Here is a 27,525-nt window from a genome sequence, read left to right as displayed (position 1 = left end):
CGCAGAGCTCGTCGCTCACACGTCTGCTCCTTGCATGGTGTCACGTGACCCCCTGCTTTTGGCTTATTGATATGGTGTATGGCTGTATGTATCCCATGACATATGCTAGTCTATCTAGTAACAAGATACACAGGTATAATCCTCTGAACATTAATATAACATAATATAATATTTTAACATCAAAATCTAACATTCAGTTGGCTAGATTTGAGAAGTTTGGATTAAAATCATTATGGTGTTTCCATATTCAATTACAGAGGCTCATTGCAATATGACAGGCTTTATCTAAAATCTACAGTGTTGTATAGTGAAAATATACACTACCGTTCAAAAGTTTAGGGTCACTTACTCATTCTTTATTTATTTTTTTCACATTTTAGAATAATAGTAAAGTCATCACAACTATGGAATAATAGAAATGGAAATATGGGAATTAAGTTGTGACTAAAAAAATCAAAAATAAATCAGAACTGTTATATTTTAGCATCTTCAAAGTGGCCACCCTTTGCCAAGATTTTGCAGAAATGTACTCTTGGCATTTTCTCAACCAACTTATTGAGGTATCACCCTGGGATGCTTTTTAAACAGTATTGGAGTTCCCATCTATGTTGGGCACGTATTGGCTGCTTTTCTTTATTATTCGGTCCAAGTCATCCATTTCAAAAACTTTTCTTTATTTAAATAAAATTGTAGTTTTGTAATAAAATAAAGTAATATGTTGGCACAATTATTTTTTGTCTACAAAACTAATTTCAAACATTTAAGCATACACCTTCAGATCAAAAGGTTTTTAAGATCATGAGAAACATTTCAGGCAAGTGACCCCAAACTTTTGAACGGTAGTCTATATAGCTTTTGTTATGACAGTAACCTAATGTTTTTCACTCCTTTTTAAAACATCCTTTTTTTTTTTAAACCTCAGTCATTGTGTATCACATTGTGTAAAACATTAAACATATTTGTTTGGAAAGTGTTTGTGGTTTGCAAAAGTACTGACATGTTTTTTGTGTTTGTTTGTGTGCCACTCCACCCCTATTTTTTTTTAGCCTGTTTTATTTGTCTATAAGATGCTGTGCTGATCTCCCCTAATAATAACAACACAAATAGCAGTATATGTAGAAAATAATATGCTCAGAAGTTTTGCTGTATGTCACCATCACTTGCTTTAATAAATCTCCTTAAAAAATACTCTCGTTGTGAATTTTGTATAAAAATGTATAAAAAAATAAATATTGAATTTAAGAGAGAACATGCCAACTATCGATAGCCAATCAAATGAGTGAGCTGAATCAATAGGAGGATTGTATCATTTGCTGGCAAATAGTCCTGTTTAGCTTGTATAGATGATCTATGCTGCTACAAGGCAGATATCAGTAGTCATCTGAACCATTTTGGACTGGAAATTTTAATCCTTTAAAAGACAAAGAGAACACTTGTTTAAAGATTAAGAAATGTATAAGCCCTTAACAAATATTTAAAACAGGACTAAAGATCGCATGAGAGGCGCAAGTAACGGTGATGGTGCGAGTCGGAGCTGTCTGTGTTGCTGACGGATCGAGAGGGAGATGCAGGTAACGAGTGAGAGCAGTGGCAGGTCGAGTGATAGCCGAGTGAGAGCAGTGGCAGGTCGAGTGATAGCCGAGTGAGAGCAGTGGCAGGTCGAGTGATAGCCAAGTGAGAGCTGCCTGCGACGGTGGCAGGTCTCAAGATTTTTACCCCCTCTCCCAAAATGGTTGATCTCAAGAGTCTTATATAATTACATTAACTCTCTAATACACCCAGTAATGAGGGAGTAAGTCTCTGTTCTACGTTCATAGCTCGGGCGACAAAAGTTCGGCTACACCCATTCCAGCAAAAGATGACTAACTTAGATGCACTACGTATCTTTTACTTGAAGCTTTGTTAGGTTCACAATAATCAACAGTGTAGTTGTTAGAAAGCTACAAAATTAAAACTTGCCACTGTGAAACGTCCTGCTCCAATTGTGCTTGCGAAGGTGGTTCGGGTCGATCAGCTTGTTCTTCCAAACTTTAATTATCGGACTCGGGCTAGAGCTGGTACGGCAAAAACCGACGCCACCGTTACCATAGTTACAATAGTGTTTACAGAGCTGCTCAAGAAGCTTGGGGAGCTGAAACTCAGTTATGGTAAGAGGCATTACATTTCCGACACATGCTCTACGCGGTTGACCAATCACAACAGACTAGGCCAACTGACCAATTAGAGCACACTGGGCTTTTCGGAAAGGGGGGCTTTAAAGAAACAGGAGGTATATTAGAGCATTTCAGCCAGAGTATGAAGAACGGGGAAAAGAAATGTACAGTATGAGAAAAATAATGTGTTTTTTGAACATTAAAGCATGTAAACCTATTCTAGTACACCCCCAAAATAAAAGTATGAGCCTATAAATTAGCATAATATGGGCTCTTTAAAGGAATATTCTTGGTTCAGTACAATTGAAGCTCAATCGACAGCACTTGTGGCACAATGTTGATTACCACAAAAATGTATTTCCACTTGTCCCTTTTTTTTTTTTTTTGTTCTTTTTTTTTTAAACCATAAATGTGGATTACAGTGAGGCACTTACGATGAAAGTGAATGGGGTCAGTCCGTAAACGTTAAAATACTCATCCCTCATTTAAAAAATGAATAATCTGGGTTACAGCTGCTTTTCCACTAACAGGCCAGTGTGAGCCAGGGCTATCAACTAGCCAGCCGGGGCCAATAGCCTCAGACCTCGAGCCGCGAGACCAAAATCAATCTGCGTTCCCACCATCGGGCCAATGGACCCTTTTCACAAATCCCGGTTGAAGAGCGGAAGTAGACGCATATCAGGGTAAACTTGAATGGGGGACATTAGCAAATAAAATGTTTGCTTACCCGTTTTCTCTAACAGCAAAGGAAAAAAATCAACGATTACACTTTCACAGCTTTGCAAAAGAAGATAAAAATATACAGCGCTGGTTAACAGCAGTTTTCTGTCACTCCCTCCCTGTGTTAGAAGCCTCATCGTAGCTATGGTAACTGATTTTCTAAAACCTATTCCAGGGTAATATAATATGAAGTACAGTGTTATAAATTTACACTATTTTTAAAATTGGAAATATAAAAAAGTTTACTACATTTGTTAAAGAAGGTGGAAACGCGTCATAACAGCTCAGTAAAAAGGGTCTATAGCTACGCAGCGTTGCCCAAAAACCCGCTCTTAACACGCCACCCTGGTGCTAACGTCACACACCCCGCCCATTTCATAAGCAAGAGAGAAGCTCAATCTTAGGTATCATGTTATCTAGAATATCAATTTATATCGATATCAGACATTGGCTGGTTAGCAAGATAAATTAGCGTTGACTACTCACTGTTGACTGTAACTGCCATTGTGTCCCGAGTGGTCTCTCCACTAACAGCAGGACAATGTATCAGCACTTCGTCCATGATCTCAAACCATGTAAAGTTATTTCTTTGGGCACTGCTTTGTCTATTGTGCATTTTAATGCACTTGTACTGTACCCTCAATTTTTTACATTTTCTCGAATCTGAACAATGTGCGCTGGATACACTGCCTAGCAAATTTGGCGAAACTCCTCCTTTGACATTGACCCCACCTCAGTCCCCAGTTGGCCTTGCTTGGGGGTAATCAGCGGGCCAAAGGTCATTTTTCCCTAGAAAACCCAGCGGAAGAAGGATGAAGCCCTGGAAGTGACAGTGGGAACCCAACTGGCCCTGGCACACACTAGCACGCCCCATTTGGCCCGATAGTGGAAACACGGGGACAGTGAGGCACTTACAATGGAAGTGAATGAGGTCAATGTTGTTTTAATAAACACTAACTAAAACTCTAAAATAACAGTTAAAAACAACCATTAAACAAATTTACAGCTCAAATAATACATGCGTTTTAACAGAAGATATTAAGATATATTAATGTAAGTGCCTTTTATAAGCTTCACATTTCTGTTAAAACTATCCAAAAATTGGCCCCATTCACTTCCATTGTATGTGCCTCACTGTAACATTGGTTTTTGCTTTTTTTTTTTTTTTTGTTTACATTTTGCCACAAATGCTTTAGCTTGTAGTAAACCAGAATATTCCTTTTGATTTACTGTTAATATGAACTTTTATAGAAGATACAGATTTGAGTTTAATTAAACTTCACGTTGTAGATCGTGGGATATTTCAGAACTTCAACTCATTAGAAGTCAAATAATAACATGCTGTGTGACCACAGTTAAAGGTGCTTTAAAGCCTAATTTATACTATGGAAGAAGCCGAAATTTGTTCTGTTGGACGAACTAGAGCACCCTAGGCGAACAAAGTTTATACTTCGCTTGTCATTTTAAAATGAACGTGTTAATGGTGACATCATGGAAGTTTGTCAACTCTCTGGCGGATGACACATCATGTTAAACCTTTGCACACCAGAGGTGATACAATAATGCAAAACAAATGAGACGAATGGCCCTTTCTCATTAAGCCCCATTCACACCGCCAACGACTAAGTGACAGGATGTCATTTAATTTTCAATGAAAGCACAGTCACTTCCGGCGATACGAGTGACAAAGACCATTGGCGACAAGATGAGAAAAGTTTAACTTTTATGCAATTGACAACCGACATTCGGGAGCGACTGTCAATGAGAGTGAAGACGGCTTTTGACACTCATTGACAGACATTGATTGACAATATCGGTAAATGACAAAACCATGGATCTGGGGAGTCGCAGATATATTAAACAGTAGCCCAGGTTGTGGAAGTTTTCTCATCTGCCCACAGTGGTGGGCGACCTGTAAGATGTCTCGGAGTAATTGCTTTATTCATTTAGATTAAAGGTGCTATATGTAATATTTGTACTGTACCAAATCATAAAATGACCATAATGTCATTAGAGAATTAGGAAACATGCTAAGTTGAAATACTGGCTTCTCCGATAATAATGCTACATCCAGTAAATTCTACTTTGAAGTTTCCATTCCAGGCCGAAATTTATGTTTATGTTTTGGCCTGTGTGATCTGCCCATTCACCAGTAGTATTTCGACACTGCCGGGTTGCCAGATTTGAACAAGTTTGCAGGCAAACAACACTGCATGCTGCAGCCACGGAAGCCAGCAAACGAACTGGATCAGAGATAACAGATTCCACCCGACCTAAAAAGCCTCGCCTTCAATCTAAAAACCACCATGACCAGAGGTGTAGTAAAACAAAGATACATTTTGGAGATGACTTTGGAAGATGGAGACAGCTTAAAGCCCAGAATTCCTTTAAATCAGATGCTGAGTTGGCTAATTCTGGCAACCCGCATGAGCGGAGTCTGTGGCGGGGCAGACAACTCTCCAATATTTTAAATTTGGACTGCAGTACCCATTTCAAACGCTTGTTGTCAATCTTACATATAACACCTTTAAAGTGCAATTTGAATTTAGAAGAATATTGCGTTTAAGTTTTTTGTATTTTAGTCCAATTAGTTCTACACTTCCTGGCCAAAAACAAAATGTCGCCCTTTGGATTTAAATAAGCAGATAATTAAGAGCCTGTGATTGGATCATTATTGCAGTGATTCATATGTTTCAGCTGGCAAGAATTCTTTTAACCCTAACTCAAGCAATGTGTAGCTTCTCATTTCTTAACCATGTCAGAAAACGTATCCTGTGGTTGTGGAAATTGTTACTGTGTTTCAGAAGGTGCAAATTATTGGCCTGCATCAAGCAACAAAAACAACTAAGGAGATTGCTGAAATCACTGGAATTGGGTTAAGAATTGTCCAACGCATTATTAAAACCTGGAAGGATAGTGGTGAACCGTCAGCTTAGCGGAAGAAATGTGGTCAGAAAAAAATCTTGAATGATCGTGATTGGAGATCATTAAAATGCTTTGTGAAGTCACATCGTACAAAATCGACAGTAGAACTCACGGCTGTTTAACAGTGAAAATAAGAGCATTTCCACACGCATAATGCAACGAGAACTTACAGGATTGAGACTAAAGAGCTGTGTGGCCACCAGAAAGCCATTTGTTAGTGAGGCTAATCGGAAAAAACGACTTCAGTTTGCTAGGGAGCATAAAGATTGGAATGTGGAATGATGGAAAAAGGTCATGTGGTCTGATGAGTCCAGATTTACCCTATTCCAAAGCGATGGACACGTCAGGGTAAGAAGGGAAGCGCAGGAAGTGATGCACCCATCATGCATAGTGCCCACTGTTCAAGCCTCTGGAGGCAGTGTTATGATCTGGGGTTGCTTCAGTTGGTCAGGTCTAGGCTCAGCAACATTATGCGGCAATAAAATGAAGTCAGCTGTCTACCTGAATGTACTTAATGACCAGGTTATCCCATCAATGGATTTTTTTTTTCTTTCCTGATGGCACGGGCATATTCCAGGATGACAGTGCCAAGGTTCATCAGGCTCAGTTTCTGAAAGAGTGGTTCACGGAGCATGAGGAATCATTTTCACACATGAATTGGCCACCACAGAGCCCTGACCCCATTGAAAGTCTTTTAGATGTGCTGGAGAAGACTTTACGGAATGTTCGAAGATGGGACGTCATCAGTACAAGATCTCAGCCAAAATTAATGCAACTCTGGATGGAAATAAATATTGTGACTTTGCACAAGGTTGTCGAAACAATGCCACGACGAATGCTCGCCGTAATCAAAGCTAAAGGCGGCCCAATGAAATATTAGAGTATGCAATTTTTTTTTTTTTTTGCCCAGGCAGTGTATGAGACAGCTCAAACTGCGTGGAACTAAACAGAGCACTTCTGCGATTTCAGTTACTCGGTTAGGAAATATTTGCACATTTATTAAAACATGTTGTGACCCAACATTTTATGGCTACTCATACTTTAAGAAATGCTGAACTACATCATATGTTAAGCCCTGCTCTTTTATATTTTTAACTGTACAATAAATTCAGCTTATTCTTTTGTAGGTTATAAAATCCCTGTGCTGGAGAACCTGGGAGCCACACTTGATCAGTTTGATACTATTGATTTCTCTGATAACGAGATCAGGAAATTGGATGGATTTCCACTGCTGAAGAGACTCAAAACACTCATGATGAACAATAACAGGATTTGGTGAGTGAAACAGAGATCTTTATCATTTTTGACACATTACATGAGAAACTACTGGGTCTGAATTAATTTTTATCTTCGCATGTCTAGTGATCTGTGTCATTCCTGTTATCCAGTTCATTCGAAATCATTCAAAATGATTGTGTGTGTGTAATTTAAGGAGGAATTTTTTTATAAAAAGGCTTACCAGACATGTAAGAAATATGCTCTGGTCAAGCTTAGGTACTTAAATTTTTATATATATATAATTGAATATACACAGTGGCAAGAAAATGAATAGGATGTAAATAAAGAACATTAGCTGTTTGCCAGTGAGAGATTGAGAGTTATCTTACATGAGGGTGTCAGCTTGAAGTTCATTGTGATGATATCATACGAATTTTACCAAATGAATGATAACTTGGGGGGTGGCAAAGTGAAAGGGACGTGGTGCGAAAGCGCGAGGCGATCGTCTGTGTTCCGTGACTACTATCGGGTCCTTCAATAACGTATATCAAATCAAATCAAATCACTTTATTGTCACACAGCCATATACACAAGTGCAATGGTGTGTGAAATTCTTGGGTGCAGTTCCGATCAACATAGCAGTTGTGACAGTGATGAGACATAGGTGAGACATATACCAATTTACAATAACATCAAATTAACACAGCACAATTTAAACATCTGATATACACATAATTACACACAACAATATACAAATAATAACATGCAGTGCATCCGGAAAGTATTCACAGCGCTTCACTTTTTCCACATTTTATGTTACAGCCTTATTCCAAAATGGATTAAATTCATTATTTTCCTCAAAATTCTACAAACAATACCCCATAATGACAATGTGAAAGAAGTTTGTCTGAGATCTTTTCAAATTTAATAAAAATAAAAAACGAAAAGAAATCACATGTACATAAGTATTCACAGCCTTTGCCGAATACTTTGTTGAAGCACCTTTGGCACAAATTACAGCCTCAAGTCTTTTTGAGTATGATGCTACAAGCTTGGCACAGCTATTTTTGGGCAGTTTCTCCCATTCTTCTTTGCAGGACCTCTCAAGCTCCATCAGGTTGGATGGGGAGCGTCGGTGCACAGCCATTTTCAGATCTCTCCAGAGATGTTCAATCGGGTTCAAGTCTGGGCTCTGGATGGGCGACTCAAGGACATTCACAGAGTTGTCCCGTAGCCACTCCTTTGTTATCTTGGCTGCGTGCTTAGGGTCGTTGTCCTGTTGGAAGATGAACCTTCACCCCAGTCTGAGGTCCAGAGTGCTCTGGAGCAGGTTTTCATCAAGGATGTCTCTGTACATTGCTGCATTCATCTTTCCCTCGATCCTGACTAGTCTCCCAGTTCCTGCCGCTGAAAAACATCCCCACAGCATGATGCTGCCACCACCATGCTTCACTGTAGGGATGGTATTGGCCAGGTGATGTGCGGTGCCTGGTTTCCTCCAGAAAGAGTTCAATCTTTGTTTCTTATGGTCTGAGAGTCCTTCAGGTGCCTTTTGGAAAACTCCAGGTGGGCTGTCATGTGCCTTTTACTGAGGAGTGGCTTCTGTCTGGCCACTCTACCATACAGGCCTGATTGGTGGAGTGCTGCAGAGATGGTTGTTCTTCTGGAAGGTTCTCCTCTCTCAACAGAGAAATGCTGGAGCTCTGTCAGAGTGACCATCGGGTTCTTGGTCACCTCCCTGACTAAGGCCCTTCTCCCCCGATAGTTCAGTTTGGCCAGGCGGCCAGCTCTAGGAAGAGTCCTGGTGGTTCCAAACTTCTTCCATTTACGGATGATGGAGGCCACTGTGCTCACTGGGACCTTCAATGCTGCAGAATTTTTCTGTACCCTTCCCCAGATCTGTGCCTCGATACAATCCTGTCTTGGAGGTCTACAGACAATTTCTTGGACTTCATGGCTTGGTTTATAATAATAATTAATTATAATTTTCTTTATCACACATTATACATATACAGTGAAATTCTTCTTTTTCACATATCCCAGCTAGGCTGGGGTCAGAGTGCAGGGTCAGCCATGATACAGTGCCCCTGGAGCAGATAGGGTCAAGGGCTTTGCTCAAGGACCCAACAGTTGCATCTTGGTGGTGCTGGGGCTTGAACCCCCGACCTTCTGATCAGTAACCCAGAGCCTTAACCGCTGAGCTACCACTGCCCCCCAGGCAGTGCTCTGGGGGGCAGTGGTGCTCTGACATGCACTGTTAACTGTGGGACCTTATATAGACAGGTGTGTGCCTTTCCAAATCATGTCCAATCAACTGAATTTACCACAGGTGGACTCCAGTCAAGTTGTAGAAACATGTCAAGGATGATCAGTGGAAACAGGATGCACCCTGAGCTCAATTTTGAGTGTCATGGCAAAGGCTGTGAATACTTATGTACATGTGATTTTTTTTTTTTTTTTTTTTTTTTTTTTCCGTTTTTTATTTTTAATAAATTTGCAAAGATTTCAAACAAACTTCTTTCATGTTGTCATTATGGGGTATTGTTTGTAGAATTTTGAGGAAAATAATGAATTTAATCCATTTTGGAATAAGGCTGTAACATAATAAAATGTGGAAAAAGTGAAGCGCTGTGAATACTTTCCGGATACACTGTACAGTATACAATACGCACAATATAGATACACATTATTCAATAAAAATACAAAATATATAAAGTATGTATAGTACTATATATAGTTGTTAAGAGAGAATATAATATAATAATAATATAATTTATGACAGTCCGGTGTGAGATATAAGAGTGAGAGTAGTAATAATAAAGTGCAGTGCTGATGTATTTTGATCATGGGAGATCTATCAAGCATAACATACTAAGTCTTAGGCTACATAAGATGCCGCTAGCCTGCATACGAACGTCATGTCGGAATTACCGTAATTACCAGAAGGCAACTCGGAGGATCTACTCCGAGCACGTCCTAAGACTTAGTAAGTTATTTGTTTCTATGGCAACACTTATAACGCCAAAACGGCTTTGTTGTTGATAACAGTAAAATGTTTTTCACTTTATTAATTCACCTCTATATGCTTTTGATGAATGTTTAAGAACAAAAAGAAATTATCCAGGCATGAATGGCATAATAAAATAGCATATTAAGCAGAAATATGTTCACTACCTTTAACTGTTGATGCTGCTGCCATATTGGTTCTTTTCACATGACATCACGAATGTCAAGTCGGAGCTTTCATTGAATTCCGAGTTTACAACTTGTAATTACGAGAACTACAAAGACATGAACGCTTTTTACAAGTCAGAATCTCGTAATTACGGTAATTGCGGTATGACGTGATCGCACCAATACACACACAGCCCTGCTGTTATGAAGTGTGTCCCAAACCGCACACTTCTGCACTAGTCTACGCCATTTTGTAGTGCAAGTAGTGTGAGTAGTACGTTTACATTGAAAATTCAGCAAAAAGAAGTGTACTAAAGTACCAGGATGATGCACCTTTTCAACCGTCAAAACAGAGTGTGGAATGTTGGACACTTCATGCACTCAGCGCACGCGGTAGGGACAGAGTTACCTGGCTGCGCTGCTGGTCTGAAAAAACAATTGTAAATAATGAAGAATGTAACAGCTGGCGAAACTTCAGTGGGTTACAAATGTGAGTTGAATGCTTTACCATCACACAAGCTGTGAGAGTATGTATGTTGTTTAATATAAAAGTGTTGAACTGTGTTTGGCTAACGCGCTAAATCTAGTGGCAACACATCATACGTTTGAAACGTCACTTCTGTCAGCTGATAAACGGCGAATGCTTCCGTGTAGTAAACCATAAAGTGTTCCATTTGGGATGATACTACACTTCGAAAATTCATACACTACATGGCTGAGAGCATAGTATATTTTATAAGTGCACAGTGTATATTGTGGCGTTTGGGACACAGCTATGGAAACCGGTAATGAGGCTTGATAGCCGCTAGCTAGCTAGCTATCCTGTTAATATGATATTGAGTATCGAACATGACAGAACTGATAATGCAATACAGCTATCGACTGAACACAACAGCAACTCTGACATCATCAGCACCATTGCTGTTTATGTACTATTTAGTTAAATATTTTTTCATGATCCAAAGCACTGTCACAGGCTAAAAAGTGTTTCTTCTTGTGATGTTTATTGGCGGTAATGGTTGGCAGTTATTTTATTAATTACGGTGCATTACTGCCACCTACTGAGCTGGAGTGGGGAGCATCTCAAAGTCTTTCAGTGGAGTCCAACATCAACTGAAGCAAAATTTCACGGAAAAGAGGTCACACACCTTATGTAGGATTAAATCCTAAACTGAGTCTACTTTAAAGGTAGCTTACCCTCTGGGGTTTACTTGTAAATAAACAAGTTATCTTTTCATTCTTGAGGTCTTAACAAACATGTGGAATGCATTTCGGCCCCCATTAATAGTATGAAATGTATATTGTGATAAATATCGATGTCGAATGATATGAAAAAATTATAGTGATGGTATTTTTGGCCATAATGCCAAAAAACAAATGAACCTTACCAAAAATATACATTTCACATAAAGCCACATTTCAGTCTGATGTGTTGTTAACCAGTATTATTATTATTATTATTATTATAAACTTTTCTGAAAAAACTGAAGATCTCAAAGCAGTGCAACAAGGAAAATAATAAATAATAGAAATATAAAAATAAAAATCCAATTAAAATAAACACTTCTTTCTAGGGGTGTAACGATTCACTTGTTTTCTCAATGCATAGATTACTAAGTGGAGTGGTGGTGGTGTAGTGGACTAAAGCACTGAACTGGTAAGTGGAAGATTGTTGGTTCAGTCCCCACAGCCACCACCATTGTGTCCTTGAGCAAGGCACTTAACTCCAGGTTGCTCCAGGGGAATTGTCCCTGTAATAAGGGCACTGTAAGTCACTTTGGATAAAAGCGTCAGCCAAATGCATAAATGTAAACTTGCCAATTCATATGCATCAATCTTGAAATTTGATTTTTGAATCAAGAATTTTTAGTGTTGCTCAATAATCGATTTAAACGTAAAAATCGAATGAATCTCGATTCAGCAAATTAGTATACAATATTTTAGAATATATAAATATTAAATTAGTCACATGTGCGATTTAAATGAGACATGCGAGGCTTCATTATTTAGTGCATCCCGGAACGCACTATCACAGCTCTCCCCTCACAGACACGCGCTGCACTCTTCCATCGCACTTCACAGGATCGTGCCTGCTCTCCATTCTATCCGTAAAGCCGGGCTCTCACTACCTGACTGTCAGACTACCTGAATCGCAGTACTGCTCACATTACACAACAAGGTTTGTTATCTGTCATCATCTTGTCCATGCAGCGCTCATATTACACAACAGAACGCAGATGGGGTGCACAAACTAAAAGATCTTTGACCAAGAGGCAACCCAGACCAACAGCAAAACATTGTTTTCTCACATAAATTCACGCAAGAAATGAGTGATCACGAGATTTATCCAGGAAAGGAGGGTCACGATCAGCTTGCTGTCCAAAAGTTGTCTGTGCACTTATTTTTGTTAGATAAATAAGAGACGAAAAAAGAAAATATATGGCAGCAACAACATTTTGAAAGACGTGGGCAGGCTGTCTGTGTCTGTTTTAGGGACAAAATTGGAGGTAAGTAAAACGGCACAATGTCAAGTAGTGTGCACAGACCATATATTTGTTAAAAATTCTTACTTGTTAGTTTATTACAATAAAACATAATTACGATCAAATTGTGTCTTTCCATTATTGTACATAATGTTGCATGAAAGGTGTGATTGGCAGGAGCAGTTCGCACTTGTTCCTGCATTGCTCACACTACAAGATCATGTGGAGATTAGGGATGTGCACGAATACTCGAGTATTCGTTCTGCAATAATTATTCGAAAAATAAAAATACTATTCGAATTTTGCAAAGTTTTGCTTTGCTGGCCATATATACAGTGAGATGCGTGTTAAATCCTGAACACACAAACTAAAACTGGCAGTTATAACAGAATGCACTGGGTGGCGCTGTTGAGTGTGGATACAAGTTGATTACATTTGATGAGCAAACCGTTCTGTCAGTACGTTTAGATGGACACCAAAAAGTGGGTTATTGCGATGTGGCTTACTGCGAGAAAGCTGGGTTCCTGTTTAAATGTACTGTATAAGCTGTGTACTCTTTACACCCGTAAATGTGCAGCTCGACAGAAAGCAGCATCCCTGTAACAACCTAATCCCCACTGCGCTTCTGTAAACAACAAACATGGCATCAGAGAAAGACTATGCTAGCTGAGGTAAGGGACATTCCATCATTTAAACTGGTGTTTAAAAATGAGTATAGTTTACTGAGCACGTGGATATGCTTGTTTTTCTCAACATAAACTTGACGAGATATAATATAAACAACTATTATTTGTCGAGTGTTTATATTCGTCCTGTACGTTAATTGCGTCAGTCTACTTTTAGCGGTTTATTTTTCTTCGCTTTGCGTGAGCTTAAATGCTTTCACTCTATACTTTTTTGTTTTCACGCATTGCTTGTTTAAATGTTTTCAACAAAAAAACACAGGACATAATATAAGCTTGTTTTGGATGTAATTAGAAGCTTGTTTTTAAATGGTGACGCAGCCTTTATGACTAAGAAATAATTTTACAATGTCTCTTTCTCATTAGTTACCTTCATTTAAATAATAGAATATTCGAGTATTCGTTTTTTTATGAGCTTAAATATTCGAATACCAAATTATTGATAAATGCCCATCCCTACTGCAAATTCGTCAGAGAGGGCAGTCTTTAATTCTGTCCTGAGCAATGCAACTGTCATCTTTTAGAGAGACAAGAAGTTCAGCCTTCGTGTCTGCCATATCTTTTGACTTGCAAGGCGATGACTTGTTACTTTCGGTGATGCTAGGACTGTTAGCAATACTTCTCCTGGTGTAAGTGAACTGTCGTAAGATTTTTGCCATTTAACCGAGGTTATCAAACCAAATAAAACACAGAATGTGCGTAATTTACTTAAACATGTATTCAATGTCTTTTAATGAATAAAGAGCGCTAAAATATAGTTTTATATCCAAAATTCAGCAGAGCTCACCCAGAACACTACTCAGTCCATCACCTGCTCCTCATGGTTGAAGATTTGACCGTATGTTTGCCAGTATTGTTTACAGTAAATAATATTTCATAAGTTATGAAAATTTAACACTTCTAATTTTTCAGCAAATTAAAAAGCACCTGGTAAGAGTTGGTTATATTGCCTATATGCATTGTAAAGTCTTTAAAACTACACCCATTTAGTGTTTGCCAAGTGAGCAGTTATTAATTAATTAGATTTATTTTTCAGCACGGAACGTCAAAAGTATGCCAAAATATTTATTTAAGCATTTCAAGAGCAACAATACAGTGCTTTATCATTTATTTGCTCCCTGCAATGCAGGCAACATGTATAATATATAATATGTACCTACATTTCAACGTGTTCACATACTTTGAACTAATTTTTAATGCTACAATAATTGAATAAATACTTTTGAATATACAAATTAAATTAAATTTGTTTATTTATGAATGTATAATTAGCATTTTTGGCTGTGTAGCCTACTCGCAGAGCCATGCAGACACCAATGCAGAACTATAAATGCAAACCAACGTGTTGGCCACTACATGGAGACTACGCCGTAGGTTCGACACAAGCATAAATCAGCCTTAAGTGTTCTTCATTTTTATGCTGAAGTGAATTGTTATTTAAAACATTGATATATTTTAATCTTTATCTTTATCTTTTACTTTGCTTGTTTCTCATTCATCTGCATTGGACTTGCACAATGGCTCCAACTTCGTCGTAAGCCTGTGATGTGCTGTGTGCATATGTGGGCTGGTTATGGATTAATGTTGTCAGTTAGTTCATTGTTCGGTTCTCTAGTCTTGAAGCAATCTCAATACTGGCCAGCTTTTCTAAAGGTTTTCTAGTAAGCATCTCTGGCATGATCAGTACAGTGTAAATGGGTATATGTGTGTTTGGCTGTAAACTAAAGCCTATTGGCTATTTTTTAAATGTGTTTGAGTCGTTCAATGTTCCACCCCCACTTCCTGTTTCAGTAGGAAATGTCAAAACACCAAAAAAAAGTATAGTTTTGTTGGTGATTTAATTATATGGGGTGCCAACTTAATGGAGGTCTATGCTTTACTTGCAAACACATTATTTTTAAGGATTCACATTTGTCACTCTTATTGCAGCCGAATTGGTGAGAACCTGGAGCAGTCTTTACCAAATCTGAAGGAGCTGGTTCTCACAAGTAACAATATTCAAGAGCTGGTGAGTTCATGTTCATATGAGTTCATAACTGGTGAGTTATGTTTCATTCAGTGCAAAAGTAAGTTATGCTTTCTGGTCCTCTACAGGGTGATTTGGATCCTCTTGCTACAGTGAAATCATTGACCCTGCTCAGGTACCTGCTGAAAAAGTAGCTTTTTTTTATGGGTTGTATTGTGTTTTACTGTAGAAAAATAAGAAATTGAATTCAATTTTTTTCTGTTGTGTAGTCTTCTCCGTAATCCAGTTACCAACAAGAAGCATTACAGATTGTATGTCATCAACAAACTCCCACAGATCCATGTTCTGGATTTTCAAAAGGTCAAACTAAAGGTATGATTAAATTGTTACACTTAATTGGCTCTGTTCTTAACCACAGGACGCTTTAAATAATACATAACCTGAAAAGGAGAGGATAAAGGAAATGTTTGCGTACTGTAATTCATGTTTGCTTTGTGCATTTTTGTTGTCATCTCATTTAGGATCTAATGCATTTTTCTAGTAAATTATTTGTACTTATTGTCCCTATGTAATGTAAATAATAGTAAGCAATCATTGGGCAGTGTTTGTGAAGGAGATGGAAATTTTTTTAAATATGCTTTGTGATACAAATACCATTAGTTTTACCTTCAGATAATATAATGGTGGAATTTGTTTAATGGATATTTATATATTTTTTAATAAATTTAATAGTGCAAATAAAAAAAAAAAACATATATATATATATATATATATATATATATATATATATATATATATATATATATATATACAGGTGCTGGTCATATAATTAGAATATCATCAAAAAGTTGATTTATTTCACTAATTCCATTCAAAAAGTGAAACTTGTATATTACATTCATTCATTACACACAGACTGATATATTTCAAATGTTTATTTCTTTTAATTTTGATGATTATAACTGACAACTAAGGAAAATCCCAAATTCAGTATCTCAGAAAATTAGAATATTACTTAAGACCAATACAAAGAAAGGATTTTTAGAAATCTTGGCCAACTGAAAAGTATGAACATGAAAAGTATGAGCATGTACAGCACTCAATACTTAGTTGGGGCTCCTTTTGCCTGAATTACTGCAGCAATGCGGCGTGGCATGGAGTCGATCAGTCTGTGGCACTGCTCAGGTGTTATGAGAGCCCAGGTTGCTCTGATAGTGGCCTTCAGCTCTTCTGCATTGTTGGGTCTGGCATATCGCATCTTCCTCTTCACAATACCCCATAGATTTTCTATGGGGTTAAGGTCAGGCGAGTTTGCTGGCCAATTAAGAACAGGGATACCATGGTCCTTAAACCAGATACTGGTTGCTTTGGCACTGTGTGCAGGTGCCAAGTCCTGTTGGAAAATGAAATCTGCATCTCCATAAAGTTGGTCAGCAGCAGGAAGCATGAAGTGCTCTAAAACTTCCTGGTATACGGCTGCGTTGACCTTGGACCTCAGAAAACACAGTGGACCAACACCAGCAGATGACATGGCACCCCAAACCATCACTGACTGTGGAAACTTTACACTGGACCTCAAGCAACGTGGATTGTGTGCCTCTCCTCTCTTCCTCCAGACTCTGGGACCCTGATTTCCAAAGGAAATGCAAAATTTACTTTCATCAGAGAACATAACTTTGGACCACTCAGCAGCAGTCCAGTCCTTTTTGTCTTTAGCCCAGGCGAGACGCTTCAGACGCTGTCTGTTGTTCAAGAGTGGCTTGACACAAGGAATGCGACAGCTGAAACCCATGTCTTGCATACGTCTGTGCGTAGTGGTTCTCCCCCACATTTTTGAATGGGTTTTGTTTCACAATCCTCTGCAGGGTGCGGTTATCCCTATTGCTTGTACACTTTTTTCTACCACATCTTTTCCTTCCCTTCGCCTCTCTATTAATGTGCTTGGACACAGAGCTCTGTGAACAGCCAGCCTCTTTTGCAATGACCTTTTGTGTCTTGCCCTCCTTATGCAACGTGTCAATGGTCGTCTTTTGGACAACTGTCAAGTCAGCAGTCTTCCCCATGATTGTGTAGCGTACAGAACTAGACTGAGAGACTATTTAAAGGCCTTTGCAGGTGTTTTGAGTTAATTAGCTGATTAGAGTGTGGCACCAGGTGTCTTCAATGTTGAACCTTTTCACAATATTCTAATTTTCTGAGATACTGAATTTGGGATTTTCCTTAGTTGTCAGTTATAATCATCAAAATTAAAAGAAATAAACATTTGAAATATATCAGTCTGTGTGTAATGAATGAATATAATATACAAGTTTCACTTTTTGAATGGAATTAGTGAAATAAATCAGCTTTTTGATGATATTCTAATTATATGACCAGCACCTGTGTGTGTATATATATATATATATATATATATATATATATATATATATATATATATATATATATAAACAGCAAAAAAAAGAAACGTCCCTTTTTCAGGACGTTGTATTTTAAAGATAATTTTGTAAAAATTCAAATAACTGTAAAGGGTTTAAACAATGTTTTCCATACTTACAATTAATGAACATGCACCTGTGGAACGGTCGTTAAGACACTTAACAGCTTACAGACGGTAGGTAATTAAGGTCACAGTTATAAAAACTTAGGACACTAAAGAGACCTTTCTACTGACTCTGAAAAACACCAATAGAAAGATGCCCTGGGTCCCTGCTCATCTGCGTGAATGTGCCTTAGGCATACTGCATGGAGGCATGAGGACTGCAGATGTGGCCAGGGCAATAAATTGCAATGTCCGTACTGTGAGACGCCTAAGACAGCACTACAGAGAGACAGGAAGGAGAGCTGATTGTCCTTACAGTGGCACACCACGTGTAACAGCACCTGCACTGGATTGGTACATCCGAATATCACACCTGCGGGACAGGTACAGGATGGCAACAACAACTGCCCAAATTACACCAGGAATGCACAATCCCTACATCAGTACTCAGACTGTCCGCAATAGGCTGAGAGAGGCTGGACTGAGGGCTTGTAGGCCTGTTGTAAGGCAGATCCTTACCAGACATCACCGGCAACAACGTCGCCTATGGGCACAAACCCACCTTCGTTGGACCAGACAGGACTGGCAAAAAGTGCTCTTCACTGACGAGTCACGGTTTTGTCTCACCATGGGTGATGGTCAGACTCGCGTTTATCATCGAAGGAATGAGCGTTACACCGAGGCCTGTACTCTGGAGCGGGATCGATTTGGAGGTGGAGGGTCTGTCATGGTCTGGGGCGGTGTGTCACAGCATCATCGGACTGAGCTTGTTGTTATTGCAGGCAATCTCAACGCTGTGCATTACAAGGAAGACATCCTCCTCCCTCATGTGGTACCCTTCCTGCAGGCTCCTCCTGACATGACCCTCCAGCATGACAATGCCACCAGCCATACTGCTCATTCTGTGCGTGATTTCCTGCAAGACAGGAATGTCAGTATTCTGCCATGGCCAGCGAAGAGCCCGGATCTCAATCCCATTGAGCATGTCTGGGACCTGTTGGATTGGAGTGTGAGGGCTAAGGCCATTCCCCCCAGAAATGTCCGGGAACTTGCAAGTGCCTTGGTGGAAGAGTGGGGTAACGTCTCACAGCAAGAACTGGCCAATCTGGTGCAGTCCATGAGGAGGAGATTCACTGCAGTACTTAATGCAGCTGGTGGCCACACCAGATACTGACTGTTACTTTTGATTTTGACCCCCCACTTTTGTTCAGGGACACATTATTCAATTTCTGTTAGTCACATGTCTGTGAAACATGTTCAGTTTATGTCTTAGTTCTTGAATCTTTTTATGTCAAATATTTACACGTTAAGTTTGCTGAAAATAAAAGCAGTTGAAAGTGAGAGGACAGTCCTTTTTTTGTTGAGTTATATATATATATATTACACACACACACACACACTCTCCTGGGCAAAGAAATGTGCCAAGCCCAAAATGGCAAAATATTAAGCTTTTAATGGTCTTAACAACAAATCAAGAGAGTCTTGTTTTCTGAGGTCTTGAAATCTGCTCAGTTTTTGTAGGGTTGTTTTCTTGTCTTTGAGAGCTGTAAATTTCAGTAGGTGGTCAGCCCTGCATGAAGAGGCTTTGGGCCTTCCATATCCTTTCTTTCTGGCAACATCACCTGTTGTTTCAAAGCGTTGAACTATTCTCTTAATAGCTGTTGGAGAAATAGGGATCTTCTCTGCTTTAAGAGTCTTGTACACTTCAGAATAGCTACAGTTGACCTGACAAAGACCAGCTATGCGGTTTCTGACAGCAAACCCTGCATGATATTTTGCTTTTTTTTTTTTTTTGGAGTAGACTTTCTCACTCCTTTACCTTGGGACTCACAACACTGCATACTGTAGATCTCCCCCTGCTAAATATCACTCCTGATTCCATTTATGAGCTAGTTATCAGGCCTTTGATGGGCTGCAGGTATGACAGATCACCATCTAATGACTAATCTTTTAAGAAAAAAGAAAGCACCCCCGAAGATATTTTTGGAAACTTTTGCACACCCAGACATGTTAGTTTGAATTTGTGATTTTACCTTCACATACAAAAAGACTATATAAGTGAATTTTCCTGTTTCCAGCTTTTTTCTAACAGTTCACTGTAGCAAAAGTTAATGAGCAAATTTTGGCACAGAAGTGCACTAGGAGTGCATTTAATTCTTGTTAATTTCCTGACCAATGATTTGTGGTGGAGACCATTAAAAGGTTAATGTTTTGCCATTGTGGGCTTTTTGCCTAGGAGTGTGTGTGTATATATACAGTTATTTATTACACACACTGGCGGCCATAGTTTGGAATAATGTACAGACTTTGCTCTTATGGAAAGAAATTGGTACTTTTATTCACCAAAGTGGCATTCAACTGATCACAATGTATAGTCAGGACATTAATAACTTGAAAAATTACTATTACAATTAGAATTTTTTTTTCAGAACTTCTTAAACTACAAAGAGTTCTCATCAAAAAAATCCTCCACGTGCAGCAATGACAGCTTTGCAGATCCTTGGCATTCTAGCTGTCAGTTTGTCCAGATACTCAGGTGACATTTCACCCCACGCTTCCTGTAGCACTTGCCATAGATGTGGCTGTCTTGTGGGGCACTTCTCACACACCTTACAGTCTAGCTTATCCCACAAAAACATAATGTGGTTAAGATCCATAACACTCTTTTCCAATTATCTGTTGTCCAATGTCTGTTTTTTTGCCAACTCTAACCTTTTCTTTTTGTTTTTCTGTTTCAAAAGTGGCTTTTTCTTTGCAGTTCTTCCCACAAGTCCTGCACCCTTAAGTCTTATCTTTAGTGTTGTACATGAAACTGGTGTTGAGCGGTTAGAATTCAATGAAGCTGGACTTCCGGTTCACGCCATAATGCGAATGGCAGTATAATTTCTTAGCTCTGGTAATTTGCACTTTTATTTCACCCAAGATAAGATATACACAACTTTTAAGAGACAACAGAGTTATGGATGGGTGATTATGGAGAAAAGGAGAAGACAAAGAAGGATCACTCCAAAAGACGACGAAAACAGCTTAAATGTGCTTGAACGAGACAGTGATAAATCTGATAGCATCTGAATCACAAGGAATTTTTATATGTGGGGGTGACTTCAATGTCACATTAAATCTCAAATTGGATACTTCAAATCCTTCTGCCCAAATAGCAAACCTAGTGAGTAAACAAATAAACATAATGTTGAAGGAAATAGGATTGACTGATGTATGGAGAGAGGTTCATCCAGGGCAAAGAGACTACACATATTATTCAAATCCACATTCATCATACTCTAGAATTTATTTATTTATTTATTTTTGCATTTGGAAGAGACAAATTTAGAATTGAAAACTGTGATAAAGGATTAATTGATATATCTGACCATGCATTGGTATCACTTTCACTAAATTTAGGGAGTAAACCAAAAAACACTATGGAAATTAAATTCTGGCATTCTAAATATTAGAGAGATTAAACAACAACTTATAACAGAAACAGAGCAATATTTAGAGCAGAATGATAATGGTCAAGTGTCCCCTATTATTTTGTGGGATGCTTGTAAAGCGGTCCTCAGGGGTAAAATTATAGCTATTACTTCCAAATTGAAGAAATGTAGACAAGAAAAACTTAACACACTTAAAAATAATTTAAATCAATTAGAAATTAACAATAAGAAAAATCCTAATAAAAATGCATTTCAGGAAATTAAGAAAATTAAAGTGGAAATAGATCATTTATATACTCAGGAAATAGAGAAAAAACTAATGTTTTTAAAGCAGAAATATTACGAGTCTGGAGGAAAAGCAATGAAATTACTGGCTAGAAAGTTACGCAAACAACATGCTGATTCAATTATACAGAAAATACAAGATCCTAGGTCAAAACTAATATTCCATAAATCAGAGGATATTCAGAGAGTGTTTGAAAGCTACTATAGGAGACTATTCCCAAACACAGATTGTAGGTCCTTTGAAAATTGATACTTTGCTCTCATCTTTAAAACTTCCCTATATTAGTGATATCCAAAATGCTAAGCTATCAGAAGATACACTATATTGCCAAAAGTATTCGGTCACCCATCCAAATAATTGAATTCAGGTGTTCCAATCACTTCCATGGCCACAGGTGTATAAAATGAAGCACCTAGGCATGCAGACTGCTTCTACAAACATTTGTGAAAGAATGGTCGCCAACTTTCTGCAGAGTCAATCGCTACAGACCTCCAAAGTTCATGTGGCCTTCAGATTAGCTCAAGAACAGTGCGTAGAGAGCTTCATGGAATGGGTTTCCATGGCCGAGCAGCTGCATCCAAGCCATACATCACCAAGTACAATGCAAAGCGTCGGATGCAGTGGTGTAAAGCACGCCGCCACTGGATTCTATAGCAGTGGAGACGCGTTCTCTGGAGTGACGAATCATGCTTCTCCATCTGGCAATCTGATGGACGAGTCTGGGTTTGGCGGTTGCCAGGAGAACGGTACTTGTCTGACTGCATTGTGCCAACTGTGAAGTTTGGTGGAGGAGGGATTATGGTGTGGGGTTGTTTTTCAGGAGCTGGGCTTGGCCCCTTAGTTCCAGTGAAAGGAACTCTGAATGCTTCAGCATACCAAGAGATTTTGGACAATTCCATGCTCCCAACTTTGTGGGAACAGTTTGGGGATGGCCCCTTCCTGTTCCAACATGACTGCGCACCAGTGCACAAAGCAAGGTCCATAAAGACATGGATGAGCGAGTTTGGTGTGGAAGAACTTGACTGGCCTTCACAGAGTCCTGACCTCAACCCGATAGAGCACCTTTGGGATGAATTTGAGCGAAGACTGTGAGCCAGGCCTTCTTGTCCAACATCAGTGTCTGACCTCACAAATGCGCTTCTGGAAGAATGGTCAAAAATTCCCATAAACACACTCCTAAACCTTGTGGAAAGCCTTCCCAGAATAGTTGAAGCTGTTATAGCTGCAAAGGGTGGGCCGACGTCATATTAAACCCTATGGATTAAGAATGGGATGTCACTTAAGTTCATATGCGTCTAAAGGCAGGTGAGCGAATACTTTTGGCAATATAGTGTATAACTGAGGAGGAAATAAATAAAGCTATGTCCAGACTCAAAACAAATAAATCCCCAGGCCCAGATGAATTTACTTCCGAATGGTATAAGATATTTAGGCAACAAATTACTCTGAACTTATTATCGGCTTTTAATCATGTTTTACAAGTTGGCGAATTGCCACCCTCATGGCGTGAAGCTGTTATTTCTGTGATTCCAAAGGAGGGAAAAAATAAACAGGATTGTGCAGCATATAGACCAATTTCTGTTTTAAATGTGGATTATAAGTTATTTGCATCTATTTTAGCAAAAAGGCTTGAAATGATAATGCCGGAACTAATAAATTCAGACCAAACAGGTTTTATTCGAGGTAGACAAATGCAAATTAGACGGACCCTCCATATTATCAGCCATATCCAGGAATGTAATTTACAGGCTGTACTTTTAAGCCTTGATGCCGAAAAGGCTTTTGACTCAGTTAATTGGCTTTCTTACGAGTGTACTTTCGAAATTTAAATTTCACGAAAAGCTTATACAAGTAATACAAAACATATATTTTAGACCTTCTGCAAGAATTAAAATAAATGGTGATTTATCAAAATCGTTCACACTGGAAAGGGGTACAAGACAAGGGTGCCCTCTTTCCCTACTTCGCATTGTTTATTGAAACCCTGGGACCGTGGATTAGGCAAAATTCTAAAATTAAAGGAATCAACATAGAAGACGAACACAAAATAGCGCTGTTCGTTGATGATGTGTTATTGTTCTTAAAGGATCCATCTGAATAATTTGTTGAACTCATGGAAATACTAAAAATCTTTGGATCCTTCTCAGGATTTAAATTGAACATTTTAAAAACACAAATATTGACTTTTAATTACAACCCCCCAAAAGAAATCAAAAAGGAGTATAACTTAAATTGGGATCTTAAATATATTAAATACTTAGGAATACTCATCCCTAAGGATATAAAAGACTTAAAAATGCTAAATTATGGTCCCATTAATAAAAAAAAATTAAAACATAGCACCTACCATCTAGAATGGACTCAATTAAACAAAATATACTTCCAAGGCTTCTATATTTGTTCCAGGATCTACCCATCGTCTTACCTAAAAACAATTTACGGAATGGGACAAATTGCTCTCCAGATTGATATGGCAAGGTAGGAAACCAAGGATAAAATTTAAAACCCTGCAGTTGAGTAAAGAAAAAGGTGGGGTGACTTTACCGTGTCTACAAAAATATTACTGTGCTGCACAAATGAGGCCTATTGATTGTTGGTGCAACTCAGATTATCAGGCAAGATGGAAAGATGTAGAGACTCATTGGTTCGGGGAGATTCCTATACAATCGTCCATTGCAGATGAAAAACTAATAAAAAATAAGAGAATCAATGGATTAAGGTAACTTCTAAAATTTGTTATGAGATTATTAAGGAATATAAAATAAAGGATCCTGTGAAAATACTGAAATGGTGCTCATATGATTCAGAATTTAAACCAAATATATTAGATATGCGCTTCAAAACATGGGCTGAGAAAGGGCTCACTGCCTATTGCACTATTATGAATAGAGGACAGTTGTTAGATTTTCAATCTCTAAAAGAAAGATTCAGTTTAGAATCAAAGGATTTTTATAGATACCTTCAACTTCGTCATCATTTCTATCAGAACATAAAAAATGATTCTGAGGAAAGCTATCATTAAAATAATCACCTCAGCGTATGAGGCTCAGCCAATGGAGAGGATTATTTCTAAATTATACAAGGCATTGATAGATTTACAAAGAGACGCACGCGTCCCTATACATTAAGGAGAGATGGGAAAAAGAAAGCAGCATCATATTAACAACTGAGGATTGGGAAAACGTATGCAAATTTCAATGGGCAACTTCTCGCTCCTCATACTGGAGGGAATTTTGCTGGAGAAATATTATGTTTTTTTCTTTACTCCAAAATGGAAAAGTATGTTTTTAGGTAACTCTAGATGTTGGAGGCAATGTGGTTTCAGGATGCAAATCATTACCACATATTCTGGGGTTGTCCTAACATCAAACGTTTTTGGGAAGATATACACTGTTTTAGAAAAGATTCTAGGCACTTCAGTAGATTTTAGTTTTGAGGTACTCTACCTCGGCAAAGTTTCCCTGGTCTCCTGGGAAAATAGGAACAAATATATGTTTAGAATATTTCTTGCATCTAGCAAAAAAGCTATAACCAAATGTTGGTATAAATCTAAGCCTCCACAAATACAGGATTGGATTGGAGTTTTAAAAAATATTTTTACCATGGATTGAATATATAAACCCTATTGAGCCAAACACTTTTTGCATAAAAATTGTATTTTGCATGAGCTTCTGTGATTGTTGTGACCCCCTCCCCCTTCTTTGTACATAGTGTTTTGTATTGAAACTTTAAATTACTTTAAGAGATACATGTAATTGTTATTTGAGGGGAATTTGTCACTTTAGAAATCTGTCATTCTTGTTTTAAAGATTAATGCATTTTGCTTTTATGGGAGTAAACTTACTAGAAGATATTTGTAAGTTGGAAAGACTGTAAAAGTGACAAATGTCATAAATGTTGAAAAAATGTATCTTTTAAGCAATACAAAAACAAAACAAAAAAGAATTCAATTAAGCTATCAGCTGAGGACATGTGAGGCATCCATTTCTCAAACTAGAGACTGATATACTTATCCTCTTGTTTAGTTGTATCTGGGCCTTCCACATCTCTTTCTGTCCTTGTTAGAGCCAGTTGTCTTTGTCTCTGAAGACTATAGTGTACACCTTTGTATGACATCTTCAGTTTTTTGGCAATTTCAAGCATGTTATAGCCTTCATTCCTCAAAACAATGATTGGCTGATGAGTTTCTAGAGAAAGCTGTTTCTTTTTTGCCATTTTTGACCTAATATTAACCTTAAGACATGCCAGTGTTACATACTGTTGCAACTCAAAAACAATGTTAAGCTTCACTTAATGAACAAAATAGCTTTCAGCTGTGTTTGATATAGTGGCAAGTGATTTTCTAGTACCAAATTAGCAATTTAGCATGATAACTCAAGGATAAGGCGTTTGATCAAAAATGACGTTTTTTCCAAATACGGATGGTGCTGTTTTTTGGTGAATTAAAGTACCGATTTCCTTCCGAAACAGCAAAATCTGTACATTATTCCAAACTTTTGGCCGCGCGTGCGTACACACACACACACACACACACACACACACACACACACACACACACACACACACACACACACACACACACACACACACACACACACGCAGCCAAATACACACACATATCGATGAGCCAAAACACTGACCGCTCACAGGTGAAGCAAATAATGTTGATCATCTCCTAGGTCACAGTTCAAGGTCTGGGTAGAACTTATGGTAAGCAAACGATCAGTTCTCATAATCACCGTGTTGAATGCAGGAGAAATTTGCATGAGTAAAGACCTGAGCGATTTTGACCAGGGCCAAATTGTTATGGCCAGATGACTGGGACAGTGCATCTCTGAAACGGCAAGGCTTGTGGGGTGCTCCCAGTCAGCAGTGGTGAGTACCTCCCGACAGTGGTACGAAGAGGGACAAACCACAAACCGGTGACAGGGTGTTGAGCGCCCAAGGCTCATCGAAGCGAGAGGGCAACGAATGCTATCCTGTCTGGTCTGAACCGATAGAAGGTCTACTGTAGCACAAGTCACAGAAAATTTTAATGATGGTTACAGGAGGAATGTGTCACAACACACCCTTGTGGGTGCATCGCACCCTGCTGCATATGGGGCCACAGACCTGTCAAGAGTGCTCATGATGAGCCCTGTTAACCGTTGAAAGTGCCTACAATGGTCACACGAGTGTCGGCGCTGGACTTTGGAGCAGTGGAAGAAGGTCGCCTGGTCCGATGAGTCCAGTTTTCTTTTACGTCTATCAAGTGGACAGCTGTGTACATTTGCGCTGTTTACCTGAGGAAGTGGCACCAGGATGCACTGTGGAAAGACAACAAGCTGGTGGAGGGAGTGTGATGCACTGGGCAATGTTCTGCTGCAAAACCCTGGGTCCGGCCATTCATGTGGACATCAGTTTGACACCTGCCACCTACCTAAACATTGTTGCAGACCAGGTATACCCCTTCATGGCAATGTTATGTATACCCTGATGGCAGTAGCCTTTTTCATCAGGATAATGCGCCCTGCCACACTGCACACATTGTTCTGGAATGGTTTGAGGAACACGATGAAGAATTCAAGGTGTGACCCTAGCCTATATATATATTTGTGTGTTTTTATATATATATATATACACTATATTGCCAAAAGTATTCGCTCATCTGCCTTTAGACGCATATGAACTTAAGTGACATCCCACTCTTAATCCATAGGGTTTAACATGATGTCGGCACACCCTTTGCAGCTATAACAGCTTCAACTCTTCTGGGAAGGCTTTCCACAAGGTTTAGGAGTGTGTTTATGGGAATTTTTGACCATTCTTTCAGAAGCGCATTTGTGAGGTCAGACACTGATGTTGGACGAGAAGGCCTGGCTCGCAGTCTTCGCTCTAATTCATCCCAAAGGTGCTCTATTGGGTTGAGGTCAGGACTCTGTGCAGGCCAGTCAAGTTCTTCCAC

General features: G+C 38.8%; 2 protein-coding genes and 1 long non-coding RNA gene across 3 annotated transcripts in view; 2 read left to right on the top strand and 1 right to left on the bottom strand.

The window, feature by feature from the left end:
- LOC127452865 (aryl hydrocarbon receptor nuclear translocator 2-like) overlaps positions 1 to 27,525 on the top strand; it is a 1,027,890-nt gene that overhangs the window by 665,453 nt on the left and 334,912 nt on the right. The window lies entirely within an intron of this gene.
- The window catches only part of LOC127453378 (uncharacterized), a 183,077-nt gene that overhangs the window by 68,760 nt on the left and 86,792 nt on the right, over positions 1 to 27,525 (bottom strand). The gene's annotated exons all lie outside the window — the stretch shown is intronic.
- LOC127453215 (U2 small nuclear ribonucleoprotein A'-like) overlaps positions 1 to 27,525 on the top strand; it is a 55,002-nt gene that overhangs the window by 15,385 nt on the left and 12,092 nt on the right. The window contains exons 2-5 of the mRNA XM_051719463.1: positions 6,926 to 7,073; positions 15,286 to 15,364; positions 15,451 to 15,497; positions 15,592 to 15,694. Coding sequence (XP_051575423.1) covers positions 6,926 to 7,073; positions 15,286 to 15,364; positions 15,451 to 15,497; positions 15,592 to 15,694 — 377 coding nt within the window. The remainder of the gene's footprint in view (positions 1 to 6,925; positions 7,074 to 15,285; positions 15,365 to 15,450; positions 15,498 to 15,591; positions 15,695 to 27,525) is intronic.

Source organism: Myxocyprinus asiaticus, chromosome 2 (assembly GCF_019703515.2).
Source record: "Myxocyprinus asiaticus isolate MX2 ecotype Aquarium Trade chromosome 2, UBuf_Myxa_2, whole genome shotgun sequence".
In the NCBI taxonomy this organism is placed as follows: Eukaryota; Metazoa; Chordata; class Actinopteri; order Cypriniformes; family Catostomidae; genus Myxocyprinus; species Myxocyprinus asiaticus.
The sequence above is the reverse complement of the archived record's forward strand: the minus strand, read 5'-3'. Positions and strand labels throughout refer to the sequence as shown.